Raw genomic sequence first — 16,732 nt, 5'->3', positions numbered from 1 at the left:
GTTCTGTCTTTTGTTGAATAAATGTTCACAAAACAACTTAATTGTGATAAATGAATAAATGTTTATTTGCACTAACTACACAACAACTGAACACTTACAACTTACTGTTATATTGTCTTTTTTGTACGAATTCCGGAGGACCGTCTTGTATGGATCTCTTGGTGCTCAACTTGCTGACACTCACACACAAACTGTTTTTAAAACAAAAGAGAAACGTTATGCAAATGTAATGGCAATGATACAAACTCACTATAAAAGTCTCTACAACAGGTTTGACGTGGCTGCATACGTGGAGGAGCAGGGGTATCTCGTTTGTAAACAAGCTTTTGGACATCTTCTTTGGACTTTAGTTCACCCCTTTTCAAATTCTTCTTGTCCTAAATCAGTGTCAGAATGCGAATAAACTCGCCTTCTCCAGGAAAATTCAAATCCAAAGAGCAAAATGTTCAGTACGAGATTATTATACGACGAATTCAGTTTTTAACATATCCAATTTTCAATGCAAATCGTGAATCATTCCGTAGCGGAAAATATTATTGCACGAAAAAGAGTTGTTTTATTTCACATGCAAAACTTCTTAGAATGGAGAGGATAATCTCGGAAATAGCAATACGAGTGGGAAAACGAGGACATTTTTAAGTAGTAGATACGATCGCGAACAACTAACTCCAGAAAAACCGTAAATGTAATGTAGTGATAGCCACAAAACGAGGTTGTAATACATTGTAATATACGCAGGGTTCATCGCCGATCATGCTGGTGTCTAGTAGTGTCTTCGAATTCCTTCTGCGTGATTTATTTTATATAGGCTATATGTTCACCATTTTCGAAAACGATAGAAATATTTATTTATAAAAAAAGAGATGATTGCATATAATCTGAAAATAAGAATAAAAGTTGCAGAAGAAAACATAACGAAGGCATAAACATTCTCCTACCCCCTCGTCACATTACGTAATATGTGAACTATCCCTCATTGGATTCTTTGTACTATGATACCTTATTTACAGTTGAGTAGGGATTAATGTGAAAGGTGAACAAACACTACTAATTATGCAGGATGTTTGAGAAGAAATACCAAAAAACTTTGGGATATGAGTACTCACATGAAAACGTGAAACTCAATACTATTCGGCGTAATGTAATGATAGAACAGGTCAGAGTTCTATAATTATTCACTTTTTGGCTCCCTCATTCCATTAGAAACACACTTTTTATACCAACACCCACTCTTACTTATATTTTCTCACCTCTTAGTACAGGCCACTACTTTATAAAGTTTTTACTATGTACTGTAGTGTACGTCTAAAAAAAATTATTACAGAAAAAGCAAACCTAAGAATAAAAATACAGGGTGGCCCAAAAGTAGGTATACACCCCTGCATTGATCAAGTATAACATTCTAGCTTATGGATTTATTTACTTCGGTTGTTCCGAGCTTAAGGTATAAGTAAAAAGGCTTTAAGAACACATAATAAAGAAACTGATACTTAACAATAAGAAATGATATGAATTACAGCGAGCTGATCAGTACATGACTGTATACCTACTTTTGGGCCACCCTGTATTGTACATATTCTATGATAAAATTTATAATGTCTAAGTTAATTGCAGAAAACATAAAATGATGTACACTGTATGTATATATGTACAATTTTAAAATAAATAAAACAATAAATTAAAACGTGGTCCTAATTCTTAAATAAATGATTAAACTTGGTTTAATTTTCATTTGGTAAATGATTACCGAAAAGTGAAAACGTAGGCCTACAAGAGTGAAAACTTATAGCTGACAGATTTCCATTGGCAAAATCGCGTTTCTATGAAGGCGTTACAAGTCGAGTAGGTCCTTCAAAAAAATTATTCCTCGTTTCACTACGGAATTTTTCTCTTTTCTTTATGTTTTTTTTTTTTATTATTTAGAACTTTGCTGGATAGTCAAGAGTCCACTATATATACATATACTACATATATTATAGGGCTCCTACCGATTTGGAGAACTTGCAAAACCTGAAAAACTCAGGGAATTCAGTTTACTCGTTAAAAAAAATCCTGAAAAAGTCAGGGAATTTTATTAGAAGCTGAAAAATACTCGAAAAGTCAGAGAATTTAAGTGCAGAGTTTTAGTTTTCAGAACGTTCATTTTGCTACAGCAGTTAATCCCTTGAAGTCCATAAAAATTGTAAGGCAGGTAGAACATGATTTTGACTTATTTAGTCTAAGTTTGAACTGTAAATTCCAAAAGTCGTCATTGGAAATTTACCACTTCAACGATTACCTAGTTATTGTCTGGGGCCGATAAAGAATTTATTTCAAAACAAATAAGCGTAAGCAATTTTATCTATGATGTATTCTTTCCACTTTTTATTTCACTGAATAGTGTTAGCAATTATAATGTTTGTGTGTGCTAATAATAGTGTATTCTACATACTTCATAAATGCATGAATATTTGGTACAAATTATATAAAACTAGAGGCTGATTTTTAAACTATTATAGAGCAATTTGTAATTATATTCATTCATATTTCATCTCATTTATGTAATCTCTGAAACTTTAATATCCAATAAACGAAAATTGTACCATTTTAAATGATCAGATATAAATTTAGGACAGTTTGAAGAAATGGGACAAATATGTTCCTTAGACGTGAAGGGGGTTAAATAAGAAATGCCTAAAAGAAATAGTGACCCTTGCAACTGGTTTAATATTTCTTCTGTAAAAAATGTTTTTGAGCATGATTTTAACTGACAATTACGATAAAAACAATTAGTTTTCCTTTTCGGTTTTTGGAAACATAGTTCCTATTATAATTCGAAAATTGTTCTTATTTTACGTGTTCACTGTGAGAAACTTGAATACTTCAAAATTGTAGGTGTACTGGATTTCTCTTTTTGGCTTATTCAGCTATTCAGTAGGGAAATAAAATTAAAGCATTTAAAAGAAATAGGTGTATTGGATTTCTCTTTCTGCCTTATTCAGCTATTCGGTAGGGAAATAAAATTAAAGCATTTAAAAGAAGTAGGTGTACTGGATTTCTCTTTTTGCCTTATTCAGCTATTCGGTAGGGAAATAAAATTAAAGCATTTAAAAGAAGTAGGTGTACTGGATTTCTCTTTTTGCCTTATTCAGCTATTCGGTAGGGAAATAAAATTAAAGCATTTAAAAGAAGTAGGTGTACTGGATTTCTCTTTTTGCCTTATTTAGCTATTCGGTAGGGAAATAAAATTAAAGCATTTAAAAGAAAGACAACACAGGGTAGAAGATTCAAAAATTTTATTTGGAGCTAGGAATGAAGTAGAGAGACTGGTTTTTGAAAATGTATTTATTCATTAAAAATAATAATGAATCTAGACAAGGGATGGCTGAGTGACGAATGGAAGGCGGTAATTACAAAATTTTCACAGCATTGGCATGGCAATAAAAATAACAACATGAGTTGGCAAACTTCCAACAAGGAACAAAAAAGGCGCGCAAACTGACTCCGCTATATTTTTGTTCGCTTCACTTCATTTGGAGATCGCTGCCAGACTAGATAACGTGTTTTCTGCACAACACAGCTCTTCGCTTGTTAAGTCTGTTCCTTTTTATTACTTGATGTTTCTGTTCTTTTTCTTCAAGTTTTTAATCTCCGTGACCGAGACTCCAGTGGAGATTCGAAAGCTTGAAACTATAAAAGTTCAGGAATTACAGAAATCTGTAAATAGAATGATAGAATTCCTGAGCGTGGCTTTGCAATGTCTGAAATAAAATTAGTTTGTTTTGCAAAACTTCTCTATCTCTACGCACTGTGTACGTGTACATCATATTAGATGAAGAATCCACTGATCAGGAAAAATGTAGTTTTTTTTTTCTTTTAACATTATGGATAGATCTGGAAATCTGGAAATCATTAGCTAGAAAATCTGAAAAAAAATCAGGGGATTCGTGTTCGCTAGATAAGTGGGAGACCTGTATATATATTAAGTAACATTGGTGTACAAATGTATTATTTCGGAGGCACGCCGAAAATTGGGTGGAGTAATATAAAAAGCAATCTAGATATATATAAATGAGAGTGACTATGTTTATGATTTCATCTCTCTTGAACCATCTGACTGATCTCGATCAAATTTTCAATATAAATGAAATTCGGGCCTGGGATGGTTTTTATTATCTCATTTTGACGGTGCAACTTTACCTTTACTTTATCGTTTCGACTGATTTCTAGCGGACTACAGCCTTAAAATGATACATTTGTGCATCTATGTTGGTCTATCATTTCCCCTTCGTTTTCGTGTTAAAGTAAAGGAAATACAATTCAAATTTTTATTTTCAGGGGCGACGAACTTTGAAGTAATGACATCCCATATGTTGTCTCAAATGATAATCCTTCTTGGACAAATTGCAACTATTCTTCTGGTAATGTTTGAAGGTTTCCGTATACCCTGCGAAGGATCTTGGCCATTAGCTGTATTTTTAGTGATATGTCAAGGGTTTTGTGGAATGGCATACGGTAAACTGAACAATTATTTTTAAGTAACAAATTATTGAAATCAAAAACCTTATGTTTTGACAGGTAAAGTTAACCTTATATTAGATTCAAAAGTTGGTATTTATTTGTTAGTAATTTCGAAGACTGTTATACTCTGTCGTCTTCTTTAAAGAACTTCATAAAAATTGGTTTGGAAATTTTAGATGCATCAAATAGTAGAATAGTTTATGTGATCAAAAATATCCGGACACCTGGCTGAAAATTACTTACAAGTTCGTAGCGCCCTCCATCGGTACTGCTGGAATTCAATATGGTGTTGTCCCACCCTTAGCCTTGTTGACAACTTCCACTCTCTCAGACATACTTTCAATCAGGTGCTGGAAGGTTTCTTGGGGAATGGCAGCCCATTCTTCACGGAGTGTTGAACTGAGGAGAGATATCGATGTAGTTCGGTGAGGCCTGGCACGAAGTCAGCGTTCCAAAACGTGTTCTAAAGGATTCAAGTCAGGACTCTGTGCAGGCCAGTCCATTACAGGGATGTTATGGTCGTGTAACCCCTCCGCTACAGGCCGTGCAGTATGAACAGGTGCTCGATCTTGTTCAAAAATGCTATCGCAATCCCCGAATTACTCTTCAACAGTGGGAAGCAAGAAAATACTTAAAACATCAATGTAGGCCTGCGCTGTGAGAGTGCCACGCAAAACAACAAAGGGTGCAAGCCCCCTCCAAGAAAAACATGACCACATTATAACACCACCACCTCTAAATTTTACTGTTGGCACTACACACGCTGACAGATTACGTTCACCGGGCATTCGCCATACCCATACCTTGCCATCGGATCTTCACATTGTGTGCCGTGATTCTTCACTCCACACAACGTTTTTCCACTGTTCAATCGTCCTATATTTACGCTTCTTACACCAAGCGAGGCGTCGTCTGGCATTTACCTGCGTGATGTGTGGCTTATGAGCAGCCGCTCGACCATGAAATCCAAGTTTTCTCACCTCACGCTTAACTGTCATAGTACTTGGAGTGGATCCTGATGCAGTTTGGAATTCCTGTGTGATGGCCTGGATCGATGTCTGCGTATTACACTTTACGACCCTCTAACTGTCGGCGGTCTCTGTCAGTCAACAGACGAGGCCGGCCTGTACGCTTTTGTGCTGTACGTGTCCCTTCACGTTTCCACTTCACTATCACATCAGACGCAGTGGACCTAGTTATGTTTAGGAGTATGGAAATCTCGCGTACAGGCAGTGACACAAGTGACACGCATTTTCGAAGTCCGTGAGTTCCGTGGAGCGCACTATTGTGCTTTCTCTAATGACAACTGAGGTCGCTGATAATGAGTACCTGGCAGTAGGTGGCAGCACAATGCACCTAATATGAAGAACGTATGTTTTTGGGGGTGTCCGGATACTTTTGATATATATATATATATATATATATATATATATATATATATATATATATATATATATATATATGTGTGTGTGTGTATGTGTGTGTATGTGTGTGTTTATGTGTTAAATGATTAGTCTTCAAAATTAGCTTCCTGCATTATAAAGCTGTATCTATGTTCCTGTATTTCCTTATTCAATTCACATCAACGTTTGTAGCCGTTTGGTTTCAAAATGTCTTCCGTTAAGAGCCCTTTTTAGTGTAGGAAAGAGATGGGCTTGAGTCCTCCCTACTGATCTAATGGGTAGCGCGTGCGTCTTTCACTCACGTGATCCTGGGTTTGATTTCCGGTGAGAGAACACAAAAAATCTAATGTCACAATCATTCACTTTGATTAATCGTCGTCTCCTCTAGTCTAAAGGGCATAACCGTGGGAAAATTAAAAAAAGAAATATTTTTTTTTTCTCGCTAGCCTCAAAGTCGAGACTTTGCGGCGGATAAGCAAGGCTTTTCCAACCAAAAGTGGTAATAAGATGCATTTGCAGGGTGTCTATCGGTCACGAACAGGGAGTAATCTACACCCTCCGCACACACCCCTAACACCCCTCCAAATTTCTTTACACACAGCCCTGGATAGAAAAGGAATACTCCCCCAAATCCAATTGTATCAATCAGTATTATATAAGTTATTTGTTACATCAAGTTAAAAAAGGTTTAGCGTTTAGGAAAGAAGGCAATATTCTTATTTATTTATTTCACTTCAAAACACGAAGTGACCTCGTTCTCATGTACGGCTTCGAGAACCACACGACTCATTGTTTCGGGCGGTGTTTCGATCGAAACAATTGATAAAACAGACCGCTGATACCTACCCTCCTGGGTTCAGCGGTCGTTTCCGAGAAAAGAGATTGATGGACAGATGCAGATGACTGAAATCGGCAACGTCTTGAGCGGTCATTCACCTACCTCCTCCTCAATAAGGAAAATTGTGACAATATAGTAATAAGCTTATACCAGATTCAGTTAGTAAGTGCTACTCTGCAACAGACGCGCAACCAGATGGGGGGCTAGGAAGGGCTGCCCTCCCTAAATTTTTCATGTCCCCTCTAAATCTTAATACAAAATGCACAATTTAGATATTTGTAAGATAATTTTTAATGACTTGGCTCCTCCTAACATATTCATGCCCCCCCCCCAAAGCTCTGTGCCTGGTTTCGAGCCTGCTCTGCAAGTGGTGTATCAACGGACGGACGTTAGAAGGGTGTAGTCAAAACGTTTTTAGAAATGAAAAGATCAATCGAAGTAAGAATTATATATATATTTTAGATTGAGTCTAGTGATATGCAGGAACGCATTTGACGCTAGCTTAATTTTTTGTAAAGTATATTTTTATTCAAGTAAAATCATTGAGCGGAACAGGGCTCATAGTGAGTCACTTTTTTAACTATTTTTTTTCAAGTTCGTCACTAAAAGTTACTTTTTTTTGAAAGGTAAAGTGACTATTTCGTGTGATTTTATGTGTTGCATTGGCAGTTTTCTAAGAAAAATATAAAAACAAATGGAAAAAGGCAAAAACTTGTTACTAATTACTCTTCTGAAAGCTTCAGTACTTGCTGCTACATGTGAAACAGTCAGCTTTATTCTCACTTTAGCTTTTATTCTTTCTAAAGCACAGTGGATGGTTGGTGCATGCTTAAGCTCTCAAGGTGGGGTTCAGAACTCTTCTGTGTCTATTCTTTCTTCTATCATAATAATCTTTTAGTTTTCTCTCGTAATAGTTAACGCTCCGTTCAACGTTGTGTGTGTGTATTTGTGTGGTTCATTATGTTTGTCTTGTGTTATGCTTAGGTGATGAATTTAAATATTTCACGTTTTTGAGAACTCTTAATGCGAAGTTAAATATAATGTCTGGGATGAAGAAATTCGGAAATAGGTCAGAACTGGTTCCACTTACTTAGAATCTTTTTACATCTGCTAAGTCTGCTTACCGTAACTACAAAGCATACTTTGAAAACCTACGAAAGGAGGAAGCTTAAAAAGAAGTAAAGGAGAAACAAAAGAACAAACAAAGAGAGAGGTGATGGAGAAATTGACAAAGAAAAAAAGGGGCGTGATGAGATTTTTGTCACTTTTTCGTGTGCTTTTCGACATTTTTTGGTCACTTTTCAACTATTTACAAGAGACCAGACTACTATGAGCCCTGGGATTATTAAAATTACGGTATATTAAAGAAGACAAAACAGAAAGATACAAAATATTTATAAATTGAAAAACTGGATTTCTGGAAAACAACTAAATCAATGAATAATTTTCTTATGAAAGATATTCAGAGCGAATAACGTAGCCAGGAAGGGGCAGGAACGGAGATTAAGAGATCAAATAATATTACAACAATTAACGTTAACAACAGGGTTATAATATTAAAATAATCAAATTGGAACTATGTACAGTATTAATTACTAAACGAATGTGGTTTCAGCATTGGGACGAGGGAATTTTTTCCCAATTAATATTTTGGAAAAACAATCACCCACTAAAACTTGCTGGGGGTGAATAAATTGAAATAATAGCAGAATTTTGCAAAATAATTACAATAATTCGTATGTAATCAATTCACATGTAATTACTGGGTAAAATAGTGGAGGTTAACTCCTAACACAGTGAAACTTCCTTATTCTTCCATGCCATAAACATGTGTGGTATGGTGTTATGAGAGAAAACCTTTCCTTTTAGGGACACCTCTCATTTACGGACAAATAATCAGTTCCACCAATGTCCGTTTTGAGAGGTTTCACTGTATTACTTAGTTTAATAATAATAATAAATGCTCAAAGGTGTGAACTTACTTTATTGACCCTACCACTGCGAAGAGCTGTTAATAATAATAATAATAATAATAATAATAATAATAATAATAATAATAATAATAATAATAATAATAATAATAATAATAATAATAATAATATTATTATTATTATTATTATTATTATTAGTAGTAGTAGTAGTAGTAGTAGTAGTAGTAGTAGTAGTAAAAGTAGTAGTAGTAGTAGTAGTAGTAGTAGTAATAGTAGTAGTATTGCAATAGTTGCGTAACAAAATATACTGTTTTCTTGTTTGAGTTTGTTTAAAAATTATATCACTATTCTGAGACACACACACTCTTTTATTTTGAACACCCCCCCAAGTAAAAATTTCTGGCGTACTTACTGGTCACGAAAGTCACGAAAGTCATGAAAAAGTCACGAAATCAGAAAACGGTCATGAAAGTCAAGAAATTTAGCTTTTGGGTCACGATTTTTTTAAAAATCTGTACAAATATAAGTATAGACTGGAAAATTTTGTTCTATAAAACGTCAAAATTCACCACCAAAAATGTCTATTGTGGGCTTTACACGCTACCAAATCGCAAGCAAAGCACGATTCTATTGCATGCATGAAAATTCGGCCCAATTCCCACCGAAATTCACTCTTGCCAATGTGACTAAATTTTATGGTTTGGGAAAGAAAAGGTCACGACAAAGTCACGAAGTTCCATTTTGAAATTTTAGTAGACACCCTGATTTGCGTTCCCGCGGTCGAGTGTGATCTCGCCTTGTCGTCCAAAAGAGAGGACCAAGCCGTTTCCTGACAATATCGCTGAGCATTGGTTCTTTCAACATAGAATAAGACACTCATTCTAACTTTCTACTTCCACTACGATACTGCTATTTGCTATTTGGGGGATCTTGTTCGCACCCACCAAACGACATATGGATATCTCTCGAATTAAACCAACATTTTGTTTGCCGATTGCCTTATGATTTCTCGGAAAAAAAGAGGGGAATCTTATTTTGTAACTTCTTCTCGTAACACAAATTGATTATGAGGATTTTTTAACTAGACAAAAGAAGTAAACATTTAAAAAAACGGCTTAAGTTTAGAGTTGCCCCTCCAGTCCAGAGTAGCCCTTGGACTTCGCAACATACAGAGAACAGTGCTTAAAGTATTAAAAATTGTTACATTTCACTTAACTTCAGTACTCCGTGGGCTTTACAAAAATTTAAAAGGTTTTCTTCATTATTTTTGTGCATCCGTTACACCTATTCGCCATATTCGCCATATTTTACAACTACCATGCTGCTGAAACCTTCCGCGAATGCTTCCGCATTCGGCAAATAGTACTAACTTCTACATTTCTTTTCTCGTATTAAACATAACTCTCCTGCCGAAGTTACATTCCTAAACATCAAATAAAATCTTCAAATGATCATTTCTTACCTCATTTCTCCTGTAAATTTTCCTGATTTTTATAAAAAGCGGAGGGGTAACTCTAAACTTAACCCAAAAAAACAAACTTAAAAGAAGGTAAATAGGCTCGAACTAACTCTAGGCTGGAGTATTTTTGACACTGATATGATGAATATGGGTAAGGTTTGCAACACTACTTATAATTTATATTGCGAGAACTTAATTTAATTTATAACTAGAGCTTGGATTTCTGTGACCTGAAAACTTGGAAAATATGCCTGCACTTATGCCCTAAAAATGACAAAATTTTACGTATAATACAGACCCTGTCCATAAGACCCGTAGGAATTTTGAGGTGGACTAAGTTTCTCTTCATATTCAAGTAAGACACGACTCAGTGATGGAAAGAATCTTGGGTGATCATCTGACAACCCGGGCATAAGTTGGCAAATTGGAAATTCAATATGGCGGCCATGCGAAAATGCCATATTTACCTAAAACACGAATATCTCATCATTAAATAAAGCTAGAAACTTCATTCTTGTATCGAATTCAAGATAATGAACACTGTAATCAAGAAACATTCGTAACGTCGAAACATAGTGCCGCCATTTTTAAATATGGCGGCAGGTTTTTCGAAATTTCGATTTTTTCGTACACTATTATCATTTATTCGAAGATAACTACGAAACTATAAGAGATACCATAAACATACCTCAAATAAACGGGATAGAGCATAATGAGAGCTTTCCAACGGTACCAATATCTTTTCTCTATCTTTAAATTTGACGGAGTTATTGAAATTTTAGTAGCTCAAGGTATTTGGTTTCAGATTAAATTTAGTAAGGTGAAGCCAATCTCCTTATGATTTTCATCCAAAGTAATAATTAAAAATAGGCATCGCTTTATTTTTATGTAGACTGTGCCAGAAAAGTACGACTAAAATCTACTGTAACCTCCATATACATTGCGAAACGCCATTTTTGTAGTTCAGATTCAAAAATGTAAGGGAGCTACCTCGTGGCTAAGCGGTTAGCGTACGCGCCTTTGGCGTGGGAGACCCGGGTTCGATTCCCGGCGGGAGCTCATGGGGTTCGGATTCCACGTTAATCAGTAGGTCCACGTCTCATATAGCCTCGCTGCTGAAAAGGGATGCTAAACTAATATCACCTCACATCACCTCAAAAACTAAGAACATTCTTCGTTATTTTTTGACACGTGCTTTTAAAATTTATGGTTTCGTTGGAAGTAACACTGGTTTGGTAGTAATGAATGGGGTTTACGTTAGTATATAACATTTTAAGGAGGTGTGTGAGTGGATGCAGCTGAAATATGGCAAGATGAGACCTTCCAGCGAATCAGTGTCCTTGGACGAGATTTTGAGTTCAAATATCATTGTTCAAATGAGTGTTACAAAAACTATACTCATAAAAATCGTTTGCTGAAGAAGAAGCGACAGAACGAAGCCAATTTGCAAGTAGAACCAAAGGAAGACGTCATGGAAGATTCGTCAACATCAAGATATAAAAGATTAAGAGGGGACGTACTGTCTCGTAACCCTCCATCTCCTAAGGTGGATTCTGCCAGTCTTCCATGTATTATTTGTGGAAATTTGAAACACAATAATATCAAAGAAAAATATCGAATAAGTGAAACGAATCGTGCTAAATTATTCCTTGCAGCAACTTTGTACTTCCAAGATGACGTGTACACGAGAACTTGTGACCTTGAAGATCAATCTGTTGTATTTGGAGCTGATTTATACTACCACAAACTCTGTTTGGAAGCGTACCTTCAAAAATATAAAAAGCAAAGTCAACAAAAAGAGAATCAACCCCCCCCCAAAAAAAAGTCAATTAATGGAGGATAGTCGACTACTTTTTCAGAACATTCTAAATAATGGCTATGGCCTAACCCTTTCTGAGATTCGTGATTATGTCAACAAGCAGGCTGGAGAGAATTTAATTACTAACAAAGAGGTCAAACTATACATGAAAAATATATTTGGTGATGCTATTCAATTTTGCCAACCACTACAAAGAAACCAGTCCCAACTTGTTTATTCATCAAACCTCACTATTGACGAAATAGCTGACAAACTACGTTCTGTTTCTTCTGTCGGAGAGGCTGGAAAGCTACTTAGAAAATCACTTCTGGAAACAGACTTCAACCTAGACAATGAATTTGGAGATGCGAATCAACTAGAAAAATCATGGAAGACAACACCTATTCCCCAACCGCTAATTGACTTTTCCTCTCATGTATTCAACGTGGATAAATTGACACTGTTTTCTCACATCAATGATAACAGTCAAGCATTTATGAGCTCAGACGAAGAAGAAGCAGAATGCAGTGAAATTGAAGACAACAACGATAGAAGAGAAACTCCTATAACAAATCGAGTTAAAGTCCTTTTCCAGATAATGTTTTATAATGTTCATAATGGAAAAAGGAAAACCCCTTTGCATTTAATGACTGGCCATTCAATTCATGAAAAATGTAAGAGCAAACAGCTGATAACATTATTCAATAAAGCTGGGTTATCAGTCAGCTATAATGAAGTTATGGAATCTCGTCATAATCTTGCACAATACACTATGATGGCATGCTCACAGAACCTTGCACTTCCAAGTCATTTTGTCAGTAGTAACTTTACTGTAGGTGCTATGGATAACTTTGACCACGAAGAGGCAAGTCTTTCCCGTCTACAGGGTACGCATGATACTATTATGGTATTATTCCAGAAAACTCCAAGTGTAAATCCTAGTAAGCCACCACTATCTGAAGTAGCTCTTAACAAACTCAGAAAACGAACTGGTGTCCTTTTACCATGTCAACAAATTAGAGATTACCAGAAACCATCAACACCGCTGGACATTCCACAGGATCTTAAAATCATTGAAGATGCTTACACTTTGCCGTGTGATGAGATCAAGAAAGAAGAGGTAGTGATAAGTATGTTGCAAGCTGTTGGAGAATTGACAAACAAAGAAACATTGACATGGTCTGGAATTCATGCTGTTATTTCAGAAGCTGATGTTCCACTACAACAAGTTGGGTTTCTCCCTATTTTGCCTTATCCAGTAACATCTTATGATACTGCATGTTCATGTATGAAAAACTTTCAAAGCTTGCTTTCAGTTCTCGATCAACCAGCTCTGCCAATTTCATGTGATTAAGGCGTTTTTCATATTGCAGCAGAAATTCAGTTAGTTTGAAGTGACTTTCCAAACAGTGCTGCTCTTGGGATCTTTCCATATGACCAAAATTTTACTTTCTTGTATTGGTAAGTACATAAATGGGAGTGGATTAGAAAATGTTCTCATCGAAAATCACGTGTTTGGTGTTAAAGTTGCTGAAAGTGTCCTTCAAGGGAGTAATTATGTAAGGTCACTCAAAGGAATGTTAATGTTAGCAGAAGTTGTGGAGAGATTAAAGTGGAAAGCATTTTTGCATATTTCTGACGATGATTATCAGTTATCTACAAGAGTTGCAGAAGTTCTTACTGCTATGAATCACTCAACAACAGAAATGTGCAAGCAAAGTTTAAAGAGCTGATAAGTCTTTTAAAGAACCTCGTAAGAGCTGACAGAGAAGGTAATTGGAGTCTCTATCTTCAAAACTAAAAGATATCCTTCCAGTTTTTCAGGTATTTGACAGAATAAACTATTTGAGATGGAGTTCCCTATTCTTTGAGCAAATGCTAAATCTTGAAACACGCCAACCTGAAATATATAACAAGTTCAAACTAGGACATTTTGTTGTACGAAGGACAAGTGGAAAATTTAACGCTGTGGGTATTGACATGGCTCTCGAACAGACAATAAATCGTTCTCAAAAATCAGCTGGAGGGATTATTGGCCAAATAAAAAGGAAGGAATATATTGCAGAATGGGAGCTTGCTTACCATGAAGTACTGCTCATACGAAAAACATTTCAGTCTGTTCTTAATCTTATACCGTGTGATTATGAGTTAAAAATGCATAATGAATTAACGGGAAGGCTCAGAAATAAAATGGAAGAAAGCATCCAAAACATGTTCCAGTACATTGAGAGCAGAAAAGATTCATATATTGTGAATGGCGAAGTGAAGCTTCACAACCTTCTAACCAATGAGTGTGTCCCGGAATCGAGTGCTAAGAAACTTTTACAATTTTTGATGACTGCCGAAGAAGCTTTTGCCACATTCCGACAGGAAAGGTTTATATCTCGCTCGAAATCACTGATAGCACCCATTCACAGACAAAATCTTCCCACATTTCGAAGTATAACACAACCTAGCATGCAAATGAAAAGGAAAACTGTGAGAAGCGTTGTTAAGGATCAATTACTGGTTCAAAGAAAAGTAGAAATTGCCAAGGAGAGAGGATTGTCGATGGCAGAAATTCTTAGTTATGATATTTCGCCTTCACCCTTACTAGATGAGAACGGCGCCACTACGAAACCCTCAAAGTCTCAGCTTATGAATATTTTGATAACAAGATTAGATACCACGACCATAAATTTCCAGAAAAATGATCCTCTCGAAACCTGTGTTGTAGTTGATGTAATGAACCAGTTTCGAAAACTGAAAGTTAAAGGAAATGTCACATTTAAAGACTTGCTCACATCACTTGACACCATTGTAAATAATGCCTGCAAATTCAGCCGTGTCGACTATGTGTTTGATAGCTATCTTCCAACATCAATCAAAAGTGCTGAGAGGGAAAGAAGATGATCTGTACAGCCACTACCACTGACATCAATAAGCACTACCAGAACACTTCCTGTACAGATGGACAGATTTTGGGCATCATCTGAGAACAAATTTTGATTCAGGGTGCTCTGGCTGAATTTTTGAAGACAGAATAAATCGAGATTGGGAAACTATTCTCAGTGGCGTCTTGCTTGACGGTGGTCCTACTCCAGCTATATCAATCAAAGATAAGAGATTCACGGAAATATCAGGAACTCTCAAAGTAGCTGTTGAGGAGGCTGACATACGCATTATCCCTCACGTTTTCCATGCAGTTAAGCATGGGATGCAACGCGTTGTAGAGCTCTCAAATGACACAAATGTGTTTGTTTTACTGATTCATTTTTACAAGATCCTACATGAAAATGAACTTTCAGAATTATGGATGCGAAAGTCGAGATCCGATATTATACCAATTCACACACTTGTCAACGAAATAGGTGCAGCAACAGACGCCCTTCTTGCAGCACACTTTCTTACAGGGTCTGATGTTACCAGTAAGATAGGTAACAAAATATCCGCTCTTAAGGCAGAACCGGAAAAGTATCTGTGCAAATTTGGACGAAGTCTTCCTCCAAGTGTTGAGTGCTTGGAACTTGCTGAAAAATATTTGGTCAGGGTTGCAAAATCAGGCTCAAGATCTAAGATATTTGACACTCTCTGATTTGAAATTATGAATCAAAGTAGTCTTCATAGCTTACAGGAATTACCTTGCACCAGTTCGTCATTACAGGGTCACCTGAAAAGATCCTTTTACATGGTATATTCGTATTCTACAGTGTTAGGCGCAGAAGAACCATTAGATCCAACGGATTTTGGATGGACATACAATGCAGACGATTCATCGCTCACACCGGATACTAGCATTAATGAGCTACCAGAAGATGTTATTCGAACATGTACTTGCAAGAGCTGTTCTACAAGACGATGCAAATGCCTAAAAAAAAAATGTTAGTTGTACGACCTTCTGTAAGTGCAAAATGATTTGTAATAATCGGTAACGTTACGAACTGTAACTCAATCCATGTAGACAAAATATGCAACGAACTTATTAATAACATTTAATGAGTTGCCCTCAACAAGACCGATCAAAGTATTTCATCACAGGATTGTAAGAAAACCAAAACCAAGTAATTTCAAAAGGTTTGTTATATTATAAATATGGTGCTTTTATTATTATTTGTACTAGTGTACTAACTTTATATCACTTTTAATTATATTGCTTTTTTCTACTGAAATTGTTGAATTATTATTATTAGCAACCACGATTTATTATTATTATTATTATTATTATTATTATTATTATTATTATTATTATTATTATTATTATTATTATTATTATTATTATTATTATTAACCATTTGCACTTTTACCTAGAAATCTCACTGTAAGATCTTAGAGTAATTTATCAGCATTGAAACTTGTGCAGAAAAATCATGGATAGTTTTGCTTTAGCGCTTAACCTTTCTTATCTTAATCTGAAGCCAAACACCTTGAGCTACTAAAATTTCAATAACTCCGTCAAATTTGAAGATAGAGAAAAGTTATTGGTACCGTTGGGAAGCTCTCATTATGCTCTATCCCGTTTATTTGAGGTATGTTTATGGTATCTCTTATAGTTTCGTAGTTATCTTCGAATAAATGATAATAGTGTACGAAAAAAAGTCGAAATTTCGAAAAACGTGCCGCCATATTTAAAAATGGCGGCACTATGTTTCGACGTTACGAATGTTTCTTGATTACCGTGTTCATTATCTTGAATTCGGTACAAGAATGAAGTTTCTAGCTTTATTTAATGATGAGATATTCGTGTTTTAGGTAAATATGGCATTTTCGCATGGCCGCCATATTGAATTTCCAATTTGCCAACTTATGCCCGGGTTGTCAGATGAT

General features: G+C 35.8%; 1 protein-coding gene across 2 annotated transcripts in view; it reads left to right on the top strand.

Moving 5' to 3' along the window:
• Positions 1-16,732, top strand: part of LOC145665878 (ABC transporter G family member 20-like) — a 131,130-nt gene that overhangs the window by 80,751 nt on the left and 33,647 nt on the right. For both annotated transcript variants that reach the window (XR_014127672.1, XM_081732990.1), the window contains exon 15: positions 4,318-4,494. Coding sequence is in view for 1 of the 2 variants with exons in the window: in XM_081732990.1 (XP_081589116.1) it covers positions 4,318-4,494 (177 nt within the window). In the remaining variant the exon portion in view is untranslated. The remainder of the gene's footprint in view (positions 1-4,317; positions 4,495-16,732) is intronic.

This window comes from Thermobia domestica, chromosome 12 (genome assembly GCF_964235325.1).
Source record: "Thermobia domestica chromosome 12, izTheDome1.hap1.1, whole genome shotgun sequence".
In the NCBI taxonomy this organism is placed as follows: domain Eukaryota; kingdom Metazoa; phylum Arthropoda; class Insecta; order Zygentoma; family Lepismatidae; genus Thermobia; species Thermobia domestica.
The sequence above is the reverse complement of the archived record's forward strand: the minus strand, read 5'-3'. Positions and strand labels throughout refer to the sequence as shown.